A 17,908-nucleotide genomic window follows, 5' to 3' on the forward strand; every position below is an offset into this window, starting at 1 on the left:
CTTGAAGTACTTATAACAGGTGCAGCAGCATAATCCAGTGGGTCTTTCTTCTTCAATTGGTTTGACTTCGAGCTTCGCTACTGATCAGCAGCTAAGAGTCAAAGTTGATGCCCTCTCTCGCTCCTTCCAGAAGCGAGAGAGGGCATCAACAGATCTTGTAAAGGTCATCGTCACTGCTGCTTCACTGGTACCCCATGGGAAGATGGTAGTACCCAAGCATCTTCATGAAAAAGTGTTAAAATGGGCCCATGACTTGCACCTGGCAGGGCATCCTGGAATTGCCCGTGTTCTCAAACTCCTTCAGCGCCAGTATTGGTGACCATAGGTAAAGGCTAATGTAAAGAACTATGTGGAATCCCACCCTGTCGACAGCATAAACCCATTCATGCCTGATGTTAGGGGCTGTTATGGCCATTGCCAGCCCCTGAGAAACCCTGGCCCCACTTGTCCACTGATTTTATCATGGACCTCCCTTTCTCTCATGGCTACACCATGATATGGGTCGTGGTGGACAGATTCTCCAAGATGGCACACTTTGTTCCTCTTCCAGGCTTGCCCTCTGCTCCCAAGTTAGCCTGTGTCTTCAACCAGCACGTCTTCTGACTGCATGGGCTACCTTCTCACATCCTGTCTGATCAAGGCATCAAGTTTACGGCCCAGTATTATGTTCTTTTATTACAAGGCGGCTCTATCTAGATTTAGCTATCAACAACCAAACCTCTGTTCCCCCTTTTTTTTTTTTTAAAGGATCATCAACTGCTAACCATCAAGGGAACACCCTGACGTGTGGTTATGTGTGGTAGCTATATCCAAGATGACCACTCTGTAACCATCTCTTTGTATAGCCACCGTCTTTATTCTCAAAATATTTTTTAAGTTTTTACTTTTTTGTATTTTTATCAATTATTCCATATTTAGTCCCTGGTGGTCAGCTCGAGATTTAAGACAATTTCTCTTAATGTGAGAAGTGTCTTCAATCCTATTTAAAGAACTCATATTTTACAATATTTGAAGAAACAGGGAGTACACACAGCATTCCTTCAAGAAACTCACATGTTAACATCTGAACATGAAAAATGAGTAAAGGGGTGTTTTGGAACAGTCCTTGCCTCATCATATTCTATCAGAACCAGAGCACTTGTATCTTAATTAATAAAAAACTTGCCGATAATGATAACTAAGAAGGGAGATATGTGATTGTGGAGGGGAAAGTGTTTAGTACCAAGTTATTATCGGTTAACATGTATGGTCCCAACCAATATTCAGAGGAAATTTTTCCAAATTTATTTCAAAGGCTTAAATCCTTTTCTGTACATGGCATTATGAGAGGTGACTGGAATATTTGCCTAAATCCAAAATTAGATAAATCAAATGTTCCAGTTGTCACCCCTCCACTTCCAGTGGCTCTCCAAAACATTATACAATTTTATAATTTAAAAGATATCTGAAGAGAGAGGTTTCTGAATAGTCGAGATTATATATATTCTGCTCGCCAAGACATGGTACCTATAGCAGGATAGATTGTTTCCTTTGTCGTCAATCGGTCATGGTGGCTTACTTTGTAACAGCACATACAAACAGAACTACATTCAACTGTTCCCTTCCCTTCAGGTCCAAGGAGCACAAGCTCACCAAAGCACGTCCCTTTTTTTTTTTAAACTTGCCTCTGGGGCATACCACTCACGGTCAGTTGGCCCTTGAATTGGATACAGGAGGGGAAAGAAGGACGCTTACTTAAGGTGACCAAAAGGGGATCTTTCAATTGCAAGCCCGTCGCCTCGTGCCCGGTCCCATCAAGCATCTTCAGGGTCTGAGCCAACAGTCTTTACAACTCAACTTTGAGTAGAGTCTGAAGCTCCCAATCTGATGCAATTTCTCCCTCTTCCAGAAGTGAGAAAACCAAGTCCCCATCAGAAACCACTGACTTATCCTGATCCACAGCCAGGGATAGCCTCCCTACAGTGTTTGCCACATATGGATGACAAATGGGAGGCCCGAGCACATGACCCCTACTTAGTAGATTGCTTCGGCTCTGCCGGGCACCACAGCAGAAAGGTCTACAAGCCCTGGAACAATGTCCCCCCGGGAGAAGGAGGAGGGATCTTTCCCGAGGCCCAAAGCTGGCCCTCCCCAACCCTTCACTCGGGGAGGCCTCTGCCATCTTACAAAGGGAAGGAGAACTGAGCATTGTCTTGCTTCACACTCCACTCTCCTCCAGAGCCACCATAGACCAAGGGGAAGTCCCAACATCAGTGAAATCTCTAGTAGCCAACTCACCTTGAGCAACTAGAGCGCACTAATGCAGGCATAGAGAGAGCAAAGTCTGCATTGCCCTCAGATGACAAGTCTTACAGATAAGGCGCTTGGACTTGTTCGTCCCCGGTGCCTAGCTCACCTGAATGTTGGCTCTAGAAGGTCTCCGGGGCACACACCACCCGGCATTGGTGTGTGCCCCGGAGACCTTCTAGAGTAACTCTAAGGACCCACAGAAATACGCGCACAAGCACCTGCGCTCCCGACAAGAAACTGTCACGCAGAGAAAAAGTGTGCACACGTGTATCTGTATTCGTGGCCAGATCTGCCGCGTCAGGCATTGGGGAATCCCCCACAGCCACTCCCAGATCCTCTGAGCTATCAGTGTCATCGACAGTGCCACCTGTCTGAAAGGAAAGACCCAGAGTCTGGCGAACGCTCTTCCAAACATTTCCTTTTTGCTGCATGGGAGTTTTCAGTGGCTTGGAAAATCCCAGAAGCCTGGGATGGAGACATAGAGTAATACCTGCTGCTCTCTTAGCCAGACATGCCTCATGCATAAATAACACTAAGACAGTGAAACATGTCTGGAAGTCCCTTTTCAATGGGAAATCCTCCATCACCTTGACCCAGAGTATTCCCCATATTCCCCAATCCCCATATTCAGAGTAGAGTATTCATTGAGACACAAATCACAATGGTGCCAAAAAACCCGTGTGGACAAAAAAAAAGCCTCCATAGCGCTACTCATTTTCTTGTATCAGACATCCATACTGTATCCTGCGTGTGGCTTGTGGACATGCTGAACTTCTGTCAAAAGGGCATACATCTGTCAGACAGAATAAGAATTTCCAATTTATTCATTTTCAAATCTATCATAATTCCCCCAATGTGACATCATGCTGTGCATCATAATCCTGTCTGGGAGGTATATAAACCACTGCTGGAAGTACGACTGTCCTTTTGCATATCGCAGGAATATCAAGATAGAGATCAACATTAGCTTTGCTTCATTTTGAACAGGTAAGAGATGGTTAGGATCATGGACATCCAAAAAAGAAGCAGGACATCCATGATTTGTACTCGGTCGCCCTGCTCCTTTCCTGGATGCTCATGACTTGGGCGGCCCAGTACAGGCCCGTAACAGAGGGTCAGAATCGTGGGCGTCCAAGAAAGAAGAAGGATGATCAACACGTGGCCGCTCGTTACATGCCTGTAGTCTGTCACCCAAGTCCTGCTCCTTTCATTAACTGCATTTTTTGGGATCTCTTCATGCTGTCCATGTGCCCTGCTTCTTTTTTTTCTTACCATTAACTGCATGTTTTGGTATCTGTTAATACTAGCCATGTGGCCAGCTTCTCTCTTCTTTCGTTACTTATTAGTGGAAAGTTATGCTGACATAACTCAGTGAATAGTTGATATTCCAACATGTTATTTTGAATTGAAATGTATTGTTTATTAATAACTGATGTATGCGCTGTTTATTTTTATTCACAGTCCCGACAAGCAGAGACAGATTGTCAAGGCTGCAAAACGAACCTTTTCTTAGGTGGCAAGAGAGGCTGGAGATGTTGAAGAGCAGGCAGGCACTGGTGGTAGCCAAGCATCCAAAACGCAAACACCTGATACTCGCTTTACGGATGGCAAGAAGGACCTACTGTGCTGCCCGCCATCTGCGAGAACTACAAAGTTCTCTTCAGATCAAAGGCTTCTGCTTCTACGAAGAAACAGATTTGGGAGAGGATTGTGTTGGATGTCAGCTTCCTGTCGGTAACGCACAGGGAGGTCAAACAAATCCAGCACCGGTGGCATGACACTAGAAGGGAGGTAAAAGAAAAGACTGCCAAAAGTGAGGCATCAGCATGCAGGCCACCAGGTGATGTGGTTTTGACCCCCCTCGAAGAGCTAGTCCTGAGAACTGTGCGCCTGGAGATCATGGCACTGGCACAGGAGCAAGTGAAGATATGAATTTTGAAAGGGCCACCTTGTTTGCATTGCATGTTTTTCTTTAGGGCTCTTAGTTGAGCAACAGTTGAGAACTATATAAAGAACTTCAACTTGTCTTTCTCCATCTTTCTCCAGAGATGGAGTTGACAATAATGTGGCAGATGTCGTGGAGGAAGAGACACAATCCCTTCCCACACCAGAATTTGTCTTTCCTTCGTCAACCAAGGAGTCCCCCAGCAAACTAGTCCAGGATAACGATACCCAGGCCCTTATCACAACATGATGGAGGTTATATCTGAAACTTGGGGAGCTGAGACATCTGAGGCACCAGCCCTTGCCAAGGCATCAGCGGCACCAGCCCTGGATGAGGCAACAGCACCACATGACCTTGAAGAGGCTTTGTTCGGCATCAATAGGCTGAGTAAACACTTCATGTCCGAAATGTTGTCATGACAGGAGAGGCACAACGAGTTACTACACAAGGAACTCAATGAAATATGCAACAAGATCAAAGAGGCAGCGGCTTCTCAGTCCAGCTTGATGAACAATCTGATCAGCGCATCCGAGATGTAGCCAGTGCTTTGCATTCTCTGAAACGCCCATGAGTATTAGCCAAATAAAAGTATTTGTTCAATGTAAGCAATGAATTCTGTTTCCTATTTATGGAATCTTGTTTTGACAAAGTTCAAGTTGTCCGAATTACTACTGTAAAGATTAATTGGGTCACAGTTGGGGTGGGGATCCTGGCCCTGAACTGTACACTAGGCTAGAGGGAATGGGGGCCCATCTGGGGCTCTGTTTTATAAAAAAAAAAAAATAGTCCAGGAAATTAGTAACCAACATTAAACATGATTTTTAAACCATGCAAATATAAGACATATCAGATGATATGGCACAATCTCTTTTCTTCTACTCACGTACCCACCCCACCCCTTGGCATCATTGCTGTCTCCCTCCCCTCTTCCCCCACCATCACTGTCATGCCTCTCCCTTGGTATCATCATCCACTTCCCCCCCCCCACCATACTCACCAGCATCTGTAACATCACCTTCCCTCAAACAATATTACATTCCTCTCCCTTGGGCGCTTTGTACACAGGACAACCACCAAAATGTTTTATCAAAAATCTTATTAAAAGTAATACAGGTTTTGTTGTTTTTTTTTTACAAAATTATAATAATTAACATATTTACAGGGGAGGAGGGGCATGGATAAAGAGGGGCCAGGGGCTAAGGTCCATGGGGGCTGAGGAAGATGGTCACTGATGGGGAGATGGTGGCCGGCTTGATGGAGCCTGGGTCATGCATCAGTAATTGAGCTGCTGCCATAGATTGCAGCAGCTCAATCATTTCCTGCTGGCCATGCCACAGGTCTGCAAAGCTGGCCACCATCCGCAACACCAGGCCCTCCAGGGCATCCAGACTGTGGGTCATCTGGACCTGGAGAGCCAGCACAGCTCCCTGGATGGGAGAGGGCTCTCATGGCCCTTCCCCGGATGCTATGTCAGCTTCCAGGAACCAACGACCTGCTGCCTCTGGCTCAAGTCTATCATCTGGCGCAAGACAATCATCATTATTGACGACAATCTCATCGGCTTCCATGGACAGTGGGGTGGGAGAAGTGGATGCTGCAGCGGGTGGTGGAGGTGCTGGTGCTTCAGCTTGTGGTGCTTGAGGTGGTGGTGGTGGGGGCACCTTGCCATCCTCCTCCTGGTCCTCCCCAGATATGCTGGAGGTGTCTGAAATGAGAAATATCAAAGCGTAAATAAGATTCAACAGAGGGCAAAGGGTCATGAAGGATGGGCTGGAGGGAGTTATTTGTCAAGATTTATCAATTGTACAGAGTTGATATAGGCTGGCACTATTTCAGGCAAACCTTTAATTGCCATGCGTGATTATTATTTATATATTATCCTTATTGAACTTATATAGACCGCAAGCTTCCTACAATATAGGTTTGTGTCCTTTACATGACCATTAAACTATTTGCTTTTTGTCTCATCAAAGCAACAACACATACCTTCCTGCGGCCCCTGCTGGGCACATAGGGCCTGGAGGTATTTCCGGACCTTCTTCACTTGCTCCTGTGGCAGTGCTGTACAGTGCGGCTATACCAGCCATGATCTCTGGGCACACAGGACTAGCTCCTCGAGGGGGGGTCAAAATCACATCACATGGTGGCCCCCCACCAGTCCTGAATGCTGATGCCTCACTTTTGGCAGTCTTATTTTACCTCCCTTCTAGTGTCATGCCACCAGTGCTGGATTTGTTTGAACTCCCTGTGGATCGAGACCCTCCTGCATGCACCAGATCAAGAACCTCCTTCACTTTGCATGGTACGACTTCCGTGTGAAAGGCTTCTGAAAAGCTATGAGGACTTGCGAGACATTATCAAAAAGGTCAAGGGATCGTAGTATTAGTCTTTCAACATCTACACTGTTAGGGAAAGCGATCGGAGGTTTGGGTAGTGCAGCCTGCCCTGATCCTGTGTGATGAAGTCGGGCGAGGTGCCCAGGCGAATGGGCTCCTGGACAGAGGGGTCGCAAAGAATGGGGAATGATCCTCATAGCCAATGTGGGGCTATGAGGATCATGGAGCCTCGGTCCTGCTGTAGCTTCACGAGAGTCTTGCTTATTAGCGGAATCGGAGGGTACGCATATAGGAGGCCTCCACTCCAGGAGTGGGTGAAAGCATCCAAGGCTGGTCTCGTTCGGCTTCGTGCAGGGAGCAGAATCGGTCCACCTTGTGGTTCTGCGAGGACACAAAGAGATCTACGTCTGGCTGACCCCACTGGCGGAAGATTCTGCCCACTACACAGAGGTTCAGGGACCACTCGTGGAGCTGGAATGTCCGGCTGAGTCGGTCTGCTACTACATTCTCGGGGCCCGTCAGGTGGATGGCCCACAGGAATATGGAACGTGACAGGGCCCAGGCCCAAATCTGCCCCACCTCTTGGAAGAGAGATAAGAGCCTGTGCCCCTCTGTTTGTTCATGTACCACATGGCTACCTGGTTGTCCATCTGGATCAAGACAACTTTGATGGACAGGCAGTCCTGGAATGCGTAGAGGGCATACGCATCACCCGGAGTTCCAGGAAGTTTATCTGGCAGGCCGCCTCGGCTCTTGACCATAGACCTTATGTTTGTAGGCCGTTGACATGGGCTCCCCAGCCTAGGTTGGAGCGTCCGTGGTCAAAGTTACCTGAGCAGCCGGGGGCTGAAAAGGAAGTCCCTTGTTCAAGTTGGATTTCTGCGCCCACCAGGCAAGGGAGAGCTGGAGTGGGTTGGTTAGCTGGACCATTGCCGAGAGTTTCTAAGTGGCTTGGTGCCACTGAGACTGCAGGGTCCATTGTGTGACCCTCATGGCTAGGTGGGCCATTGGGTGACGTGCATTGGGGGGACATTGGGGGGACATGTGGCCCAGCAACTGCAGGAAAGGTGGGCGTAGGCCATCTGCCGGCATCAGATGAATGTGGCCAGCCCGGTCAGGGTGGCTATGCGTTTGCTGGGGAGGAAAGCCTTGGCTACCGTGGTGTCCAGGTCTGCTTCAATGAAGGTCAGTCGCTGGGATTGAGTCAACTGGGATTTCGGGTAATTCACGAGGAAACCCAGTGACTGGAGGAGGCTTAACATCATGTTGACGGACTGAGGAGCTCCCTCTTTCGACGGACTCATGTCAAGCCAATCATCCAGATATGAGAACACATGCGCCCCATTCCGGCGTAAATGTGCTCCCACCACTGCTAGGCACTTTGTGAAGACTCAGGACACGGATGCCAGCCCGAAGGGGAGAATCCTGTACTGAAAGTGTCGGCAGCCTATGATGAAGCGCAGATATTTGTGTTGTGGAAAAATCACAATGTGCGCATAAGCATCCTGTAGATCCAGAGAGCAGAGCCAATCCCCTTATTCAAAAGCGGAAGTAGGGTGTGCCCAGGTATACCATTCTGAACCATTCTCTGCGAAGGAACCTGTTTAAGGCTCGAAGATTGAGAATGGGACGGAGGCCACCTGTTCTCTTTGGGATGAGAAAATACTGGGAGGGGAACCATCATCCCCGTTGAGCCCTGGGAACCAATTCCACGGCTCTGGACCAGAGCAAGGTCGAGAGTTCTAATTCGAAGGTCATTGCGTATTCTACAAGGCTTCACACCGAGGAGGGCGAGGATTCTGGAGGAACAGTGAGGAGTTTCAGGCGGTAACCATAGGCTATGATGGATAGTACCAATCAGTCGGTGGTAATTGGGAACCAATTGTTGACGAAGTGACAGAGACGACCCTCCACAGAGGGGTTGGACAGTGCGGGCAGAGGGGACTGGTTCCTGCTCTCTGGATGCCAGTCAAAAGCCCGCTGCAGGACCAGGCTGGGGAGCTGGCTGAGCTCTAGGTGCTCTTTGTTGGTGAGGGTGGCCCCTTTGGGAGGACCGAGCTGTATGAGCACGCGAGGCCGGAGGCTAGTATCTCTGTTTGTAAAACTGCTTCCTGGTATCCCTACGTGGACCTCTACAGGTCGCTGAGGAGGCATCAGAGGTGGTAGTTGATAGCTGATGCAGAGTCTCATGGTGATCCTTAAGTTGGTAAGGCACAGAGTAGCACGTCCAGCCTATCAAGGAGAGGCCCCAACAGAAGGCGCTGGTTCCACTGCTGGCATGGGGGCTGGTGTCGGTGGCTGCTGAAGGCCCTGAAGGGTATTAAGCACTGCCTGTTGGACAACAAGGTCCAACTCCTCTCAAAACGAAGGTGCAGAGAAAACAGATCCCGGAGTAGGAGGCAGGCTGGGCGTCACCGGAGCATCCACGTGGGTCCGCGGAGGGTCGGTGCCCGGCACGGATATCGCTGGGGAATGCCCTGGGCTCCCAGGTCCATAGGAGAATGGGGCCCCTTCAGAGGGGGTTCGGCTAAGGCCCCTGTCCCTACGGTGTTGGTGCTGGCACCGGACAGTGACTAACGTCTGTACCAGTGTCAATATTTCCCATGGTGCTCGGCCCAGTCCTTCTCCGGTGCCGAGAACAACAAAGCTGAAGTCTTCGATTGACTCGATGCCGGTGAGGGGCAGTCTCCCACTCTTCAGTCTTCTCGGTGGGGCTTTGATGGGGAAGGTCCGGAGTCAGTTTGATCCCCACGACTCGATGCACCCGGCACCGGAGTTGATGGAGCAGATTGCTTTGAACTAAACAAGTGCTCCATCTTGTCCAGGTGGGTGCGTCGGCCTTTGGGGTCATCTGACCACAGCTAGAACACCAACAGATATCATGGGAAGGCCCAAGACATAGGACGCAGATGTCATGTGGGTCCTTTATGGACGTAGTCCGTGGACATTCTGGGCACGTCCGAAAACCAGTTGCCATGATAAAGAGGCGGCTTGCGGTCAGTGACCGTCGGTCACCGGGAGGTGGACAGCCGGGAACCGACCGCAAAAAGCGTGAAATGAACTTACCGGATGCCAGAGGAATTAGTGTGCGATAGTGCACCCCGGAGCGGGGAAAAACTTGAAAAAAACTTCAAATTATTCCATGAGGAATAGTGTAAAGAGAAAATTTTCATAGAGCTCCAGTAACCGCGAGGCAACCACTGCACGGAAAAAAAGAGACTGAAGGGGGACCCCCTGTGGCCACGGGGTTGGTGGCATGCTCAGTGTGCCAGCCAAAGTTCTAGAAACTTTGACAAAAGTGATCCATGACAGGGCTCCATCTGATGATGTCACCCATCTGTGAAAACTACCGTCCTGCTTGCCCTGGGAGAAGGCCATGATGTCACACCACATATTAGCAATGTGGTAGGAGAGGAATGCCAATGCAGGGGCCTTGTGAGAGGGTAAGTGGACCCACGTCTGCAATGGATGGGAGTTTCTGAGAGTGCTAGGTTGACACTTGGCAGCAATGACATGTGCTGGCACAAGGGGAGAGGGATGTAAATACCTTTAGTATCACAGGCACCTTATTCCAGAAAACAGAGTCCTTGAAGTTCTAAAAATTTATTGGCACAATTTGAAAAAAATTATTTATAATGCCTTGGGGTCCTGGTACATCTGTTGTCTTCTGAGTACAGCTCCTGAAATAAAATACAGAACAGGATTTAAATTTTGCTCCCCAGTGATGGGATTTGTTGAGAGGCCGAGGGGGTGGTGCAAGCGTTAAGAGTAGGTAGGAGACTGTGTGACAGATGCCTGCATTTGTGAGGCTGAAATGACAAGACAGACTCCAATCACGATATGCAACTAATCTACTGTTATAATAAGAAAAATATAAAAAGATTTAGCATAGGCATTTTGTTGAATCAAGACCGCATCAATATCCTGACAAGGGGTCAAGGGTTATAGGTGCAATTGATAACAACTTACACAAGAAATAATTGGCAATGGTCCTTCGGTGAACATCATAGCCCCTCGCTGTGTTGTCCACCTCTGCTGCCGGTTTGAGAAGTAGATCTGGAGGCAAGTTTTCTGCGACCTCAGCGTCCAAGCCAAAGTGCAAACAAATGTTATGTAGCATTCAGCAGGCTAAAATAATGCTTGCCACCTTTTCTGCACTGTACTGCAAGGCTCCACCGGAGCAATCCAAACATCTGAATCTGCCTTTGAGTACACCGAAGGTCCACTCTATCACGTTTCTTGTACTGGCATGAGCCTTGTTATAGCGTATTTCAGCCGCAGTGCGTAGGGACAGGAGTGGAGCTAGCAAGCAAGGCTTACGGCCATAGCTGCCATCCCCTATAAAAGGTGTAACCAAGATTGCATCAAAAGAACACTAGAGAGACAACACCAAGCACATACACAGATCCAGATCGCATATAAATATACATAGGCTCATTTTATACTCCTCTACCCCAACACTACAGTCATTAACGAAATACTTTTAGAAATTAACAGAACACATTGCATGCTAATATAGAAGCATATAATAATATAAGGCAGATATACTGGCAATGGAGACAGTCATGTATCTTCATGGAATAATATTTTATTATCTGACTGGATTAGCATGCTCTTATTCTTTTTCCAGAGCAACTAATAATATGCCGTCTTGTGGTAATTTCTTTGTACTTTACATGGTTTATTGGAGACTTCTTCATTTTTTGAGTACGCTATTGTAACTGCTGTATCTTTAAAGAGATAGTAAAAAAAAAATTAATTGTGTAGGCCTTTCTTCCACTTCCCCAGTCAAGGAGGGGGTGCATTGTGAATTAAATAAGGGTGTGTGTGCATGTGTATTGGAGGTTGGGATGTTCCCACCTTCAGACAGGGCTAGGGAGAATCTCTCTCTCTCTTCAGGGAGGGGAATCAGGAAACTGGATTCCTTCCCTGTTATCTGCCAACATGCTTACCTGGTTAGCATACTAGCATGTAACTACCCCTCGTGAGTTGTGGTTAACTTTATCTGAACAACATGACCCATGATTGCAGGGAAGAGGCTCTGGGGTGGGGCCCTACAGTAAAGAAAATTCCCCAGGGTGTGGCGAATGAAGGGTCCTGGTGCCAGATTCTAGCCCTGGTTCCAAACGAGCGGGGAGAGAATTGCTGGGTTAGGGGAACTGTTACTTTGGTATGTAAAAGAGGAAGGAGGCTCCTTTCTGAGTATATCTGACTCAGCCAAGTCAGCATCAGCTTTCCAGCACTCACTGTATCCCCCTGGAAAGACACGATGATCAAATGCTGCATATGCATCTTATAAATCTAGCGGTCAAGTGCCAGAGATGTGGGGGGTCAACATCAGCGGTCAGGCATCCTTACCAATGGGAGATAGTCCTGGCTCTCTGACTCACAGCAAAGCTCACTCTCTGCAGACAGACACGGCGGTTTCAGGGGAGACAGCTTCCCCGAGGAGCTGCAGACTCTCCGCTTCCCGAGGCTGAACCTGCTGAAAGAAGATCAAGCTCTGAGGAACACCAGCAGCGAGGCTACCGATTCACCAGCCTGCCAGGTTAGTTTAGCTCTGTTAGTTATAGTTATGTTAGTTCTTCTTCACACCTGTATGGAAAGAGGAATAACGTACCCTCCCATTAGGATTAACGCTACCCCCACACCTCACTTTTCTCAAGATCTGCAGTTCCCCTTCTGGATCAGGTCACAGAGGATCTCCAGGGGGAGGGCATTCACAGCCTCTAAAGCTGAAAAAATACTAAAACAGACTGCACGCTCTTCATATAAATTCCTGGAAACATTGGAAAGTTCACGATGGGTTCTTCCAGAGTGATCTAGAAAGGAATATAAATGGAACTGGCAAAAGAAAGCCAAAATTCCTGTATATTCTCCCTACCAGCCTCAACATAAAAGGTGCCATGCTGGGTCAAAGGTCCATCCTGTCTCTGACCAGTGACCATTTTATATGTCTTGTGATTTTATGAATGTTTAACTGTACCCAGTCTTGAACAAGTTTTATAAATAAATACATTTTTGTCGACCCCTTCTTTGCACTAAATCTGTTTTGAGATGGGGCATCCAGAATTGCACACAGTACTCAAGGTGCAGTCGCACTGTGGAGCGATATGAAGGCGATATGATATTTTCTGTTTTAATTTCCTTTCTAAGAATAACTCACATCCTATTTGCTTTTTTGATCGCCACCGCTCACTGAGCCGAGAATTTCAATGTATTGTCCACAAAGACTTCAAGATCCTTTTTCCTGGGTGGTGACTCCTAATAAGGAACCCAACAATCTGCACTTGTAGTTGGGATTACTTTTCCCCATGTGCATTACATTACGCTTGTCCATATTAAATTTCATCTGCCATTCAGATACCCAATTCTCCAATCTCACAAGGTCCTCCTGCAATTCCTCACAGTCTCCTCACATTTTAACTAATGTGAATAATTGTCTTATCTGCAGATGTGATCACCTCACACTTTACGCCCTTTTTAACGTAGAATAAGACCACACAACCTATCTAGTCTTGCTTACTTACAAACAATTACTTTTAAAGCACCACAGTGCCTCAAACTCCACCAAATGCATGTACTACAATAGTAAAACCATGGCAGCCATTAACAACTTACATAAATTATTTTATGTGGTTAAATCTCAAACTGAAACTCCCTCAGCTACTCCTCTACCTTCTCATTCAGACTCTGGTCAATCTTTGGCTGAACCCTTTGTTTCTTTCTTTCATTCAAACATTCAGAACCTATGTTCCTCTTTCCCCTCCTCCTTCCTCTTCCCCTTTCTCCCCTGACCCCATGTGGGATAGCTTCTCTGCTATTTCCCATTAGAAATTTCACAGACCATCCATTCTATTAACTGTTCAACCTGCACACTTGATCCTTGTGTGAAAAGCTGAAATGCTGCCATGATGAGATAGCTCCCTATCTTGCTTAATCTGTTTCTGTCATCTGGTTATTTCCCAATTCCTCTTAAGCAAGCCTCTGTTAAACTGATTCTTAAGAAACCTACTCTTGATCCAATATAATTTCTCAAATTACCATCCTATCTCTTCTTTGCCTTTTTTTAAAAAATTCATTGAATCGGTCTGAAACAGCTCTTGAAATTCTTTGACGAGCACTCTATCCTAGATCAACACCAATTCAGGATTTGTTCTTTCCATAGTACTGAGACTCCTATCTCAAGTCTAGATGCCAATCAATGTGGCTTTGATGCTTGCTATCTTCTCCTTTTGGATTTTTCAGCAGTCTTTGACACTCTTGATCACACTATTCTCTCACTTTCCGATGTTGGTATAAATGGTTCTTTTCTGTCATGGTTCTCCTCTTACATTTCCAACCATTCACAACAAGTCAGTTTACATGGAGCTACTTCCCCATGGCACCCAATCATTTCTGGAGTACCACAAGGCTCATCCCTTTCCATTGGGCTTTTTGGACTCAATATCACTCCCTCTGCCATTTACTCGCTCAACTAGGAGTCACCTACAAAATCTATGCCGATGATATACAATCTTATTTTCCACTATGCTCTACCTGGCCCACCACTGTGCAAGTTGCATCCCTACGCTTCCATTCTATTAACTCCTGGTTGCATAACAATAAACTTTCCTGCAAACCTCAGTAAAACTGAGGCTCTTGTCCTTAGCTGTCAACCTGCTTTCCTTATCCCTGACTCTTCTTGCGACCATTCCTTTTTCACAAACAATCCGTAATATAGGTGGATTCCTGGATCCAACACTCTCTATGGTCCCTCATATCAAAGCAGTTGTCCAAAGCTCATTTTTCAGACTTGGAATGCTGCGTCATTTAAAGCCCAAACTAGAACCCACAAACTTCGTACTATTCTCCAAATTTTAATTTTCTCGTCCATTGATTATTGTAATTCTCTATACTCAGGTCTAACCAAACACATCTTAAGACCTTTACAAATAATTCAAAATGTAGTCATTCATTAACTTACCAGTACACTACTTTGAGCCCACATCACTCCTATCCTGAAAAACTTACACTAGTTACTAATATCATGGCGCATTAAATACAAAATTGTGGCCATTATTCATATCCTCCTTCACCATGTTTCATCTCCCTGGATTATCTATACTCTATGGATACACACCCTAGCATGCACTCTCCACTCCTCTAGTCAATTCCCTCTCCCAGAGTTGCCTGGCTAGTTACAACCATGCATAGGAATGGCTGAACAATATCTTGTGGGCTGGAGCATAAGAACATGCCATAATGGGTCAGACCAAGGGTCCATCAAGGCCAGCATCCTGTTTCCAACAGAGGCCAATCCAGGCCATAAGAACTTGGCAAGTACCGAAAAACCAAGAACCCTGACCCAGTGATGTCATCAGTCAGGGTCGCCCCTGAGGTTCCTGCCGTAGCATCTTCAAAAGAGGGCCTGGTGGTGCACGCATGCACCTAGGAAGGCCTAGGGTCGGCGTGGGTGGCGGCAGTGTCCCAGCTGACACGAGGAACCTTGAGATGCGTGGCAGTAGAGGCTAGCCCTTGCCACGAGCAGGCCTGGAGAGGAGAGCAGAGCAACACAGGAAGTGAGTAGGCACGGTCGCAGCCGTCTGCGACCGATGGTCATAACACACCGGAATGGTGGTCTTCTTAGATACCACTAAGACAGAAGCAATAATCCATCTTAGGAAGCTTCAGAAGCAGAGGGCAAAGCTTCACCACCGCTCTACTAACCTTTAGACCTGTCTCAGGAGTCTCCCATTCCCCGACGACCAGCTTCTTAACAGTCTGATGGAAGGGAAAAGCCTTAGCTGGACCCTGAATACTTTCCGTGATGGGTTCCACCCCCTCATGATCGGACTCGTCCTGTGTCTCCTTAATGGCAAGCTCCTTCAAAACATCCTGGGGTCTTCCCATTCTGCCATAGGAACTTCCTTCAGCCCCCAGAGATCATTGGTTTAATTGTCCCCCAGACGGTCCGACAAGGGACCCCGTCCCCCTCAGAGCACCCACTGCAAGCTGCTTCTGACTATGAGTGCACAGAGGCACTTTAGAGCCCCTCTGGGAGGCAACTTTCCTACACTTGCCAAGCCACGGAAGGCTCTGTGAGGGGGAATGCTTCCCCGGTACTCCCTTCTTTGCTAGGAAAGCCTGGTGCATTAAAAGCACAAACTCCGAGGATAAAGTCTCTGCAAAGTCAGAATCACCCACGGAGGAATCAATCCTCAGCTACCTGTGACTCCTCCTGGGCACTCCAAGATCCGTCATGGCAGGTGACAATGGAGGAGGAGGAGGAGAAGCAGGGCTTCACCCTGATCTCTCCTGCCCCATGAGGACAGACTGACACGGCTGCCATTCCTGCACTGCCTGCCTCAGCTGATCGGGCCATTCTTCTGCCCTCTGTGGCTGCCTTCCCCACCTTCAGCACCACCGCTACAGAGCCCAGACAGAACCCGATGCCTTCGCTTGTCCCCGCAAGACCGGCAGTGTTTCTCGCGCTCTGCAGTCGCTGCCATGTTTGGGAAAGGGGCAGGATTCCCCAACCCGCAAAAAGCTTAACAGTCCTGCAGCGACGTTCTTCGGCTGATCCCCGACCTCACCCGCTGAAGCAGCCACTAACTGCCTTCCTCTCCTCGACGGTGGGGCTCTCTCCATCCTGCTCCACCAAGACGCAGCAGAAAAGCAGAAAAGTAAAAATACCTTCCTGATGTCATTTATTTATTTATTTATTTAGAGATTTTTATATACCGCAGTACGTAAGGATATACATCACCGCGGTTTACATTTAACAATAACTTAGCAACAGGCTTTACAATTGACATTATTAACTAGAATTAGAATTAATTACAAATAACAGGATTGTTATTTGTAATTAATTCTAATTCTAAAGTAATTCTAAAGTAATTTCTAATTCTAAAGTAATTCTAAAGTAATTCTAAAGTAATTTGTCTAATTCTAAAGTAATTCTAAAGTAATTTGTCATCTTCTTCTGGCTGAGTAAAAGGAGAGGGACTGAGGGCCACGTGGGGACACCTGGTTTTCAGTCACCCCACAGACTCTGGGAAGAGACAAATCAGGGTCACCAACCTGCTGCCCGCCCTAATCTACCAGGGGGACGATCCTCAATGGCATCTAGCAATCCTGGGAGCAACTTTCTCTCTTATCTTCTTTTTTTTTTTAATCAAAGCTCCAGACTGCAAGTTTTGCACCTCTAGCATGTGCTGGAGCAGAGAAATACTGAGGGACTGCAGCTGGCACGCTAACTTAAGTAACACAGGGTCAGGAAAGCTTTTTTTTTCTTTCTCCACTTGCTGGTAGGGGAGAAAATCCCATCCATCTGGACTGATTTGCGGGGACAATAAGGAACCCTTTCCCCCTCACACCGCAGCTCCCCACTGGGAGATGCCAGCTCTGCTGCTCTTTTTTTTTTTAATTTAAAGACAGCATCCTCAGAAATAAATAAAATGTATACTTTCCTATTCTGTGTATTCAGAGCGTTTCAGGAAGACTATGAAAGAAGAAACCAGGGGTGACCTGACGGAGCCAGACCACTGGTTATCAAGATCTCCCCCACTGAATATGGGTACAGCAACCCTCAGGACCACTGACCCTCTGCTCACCCCTACTCAACCAGGGGGATGGTCCCAGAATGGAGCCTTCAGACTGACTGCAGGTTTTGTTCTACTGCTACAGTAAAAGCTTTTCTTCTCTGTCTCCATCTGCTGGAGAATGCTGGGGGCACACTGTCTAATGTTCTACTGCTACAGTAAAAGCTTTTCTTCTCTGTCTCCATCTGCTGGAGAACGCTGGGGGCACACTGTCTAATGTTCTACTGCTACAGTAAAAGCTTTTCTTCTCTGTCTCCATCTGCTGGAGAACGCTGGGGGCACACTGTCTAATGTTCTACTGCTACAGTAAAAGCTTTTCTTCTCTGTCTCCTTCTGCTGGAGAACGCTGGGGGCACACTGTCTAATGTTCTACTGCTACAGTAAAAGCTTTTCTTCTCTGTCTCCATCTGCTGGAGAACGCTGGGGGCACACTGTCTAATGTTCTACTGCTACAGTAAAAGCTTTTCTTCTCTGTCTCCATCTGCTGGAGAACGCTGGGGGCACACTGTCTAATGTTCTACTGCTACAGTAAAAGCTTTTCTTCTCTGTCTCCTTCTGCTGGAGAACGCTGGGGGCACACTGTCTAATGTTTTACTGCTACAGTAAAAGCTTTTCTTCTCTGTCTCCATCTGCTGGAGAACGCTGGGGGCACACTGTCTAATGTTCTACTGCTACAGTAAAAGCTTTTCTTCTCTGTCTCCATCTGCTGGAGAATGCTGGGGGCACACTGTCTAATGTTCTACTGCTACAGTAAA

General features: G+C 47.3%; 1 protein-coding gene across 1 annotated transcript in view; it reads right to left on the bottom strand.

Moving 5' to 3' along the window:
* Nucleotides 1-17,908, bottom strand: part of VWA5B2 (von Willebrand factor A domain containing 5B2) — a 453,973-nt gene that overhangs the window by 6,368 nt on the left and 429,697 nt on the right. Inside the window, exon 58 of the mRNA XM_029617330.1 lies at nt 11,929-12,055. Coding sequence (XP_029473190.1) covers nt 11,929-12,055 — 127 coding nt within the window. The remainder of the gene's footprint in view (nt 1-11,928; nt 12,056-17,908) is intronic.

The sequence above is a fragment of the Rhinatrema bivittatum genome, chromosome 9 (assembly GCF_901001135.1).
Source record: "Rhinatrema bivittatum chromosome 9, aRhiBiv1.1, whole genome shotgun sequence".
Lineage (NCBI taxonomy): Eukaryota > Metazoa > Chordata > Amphibia > Gymnophiona > Rhinatrematidae > Rhinatrema > Rhinatrema bivittatum.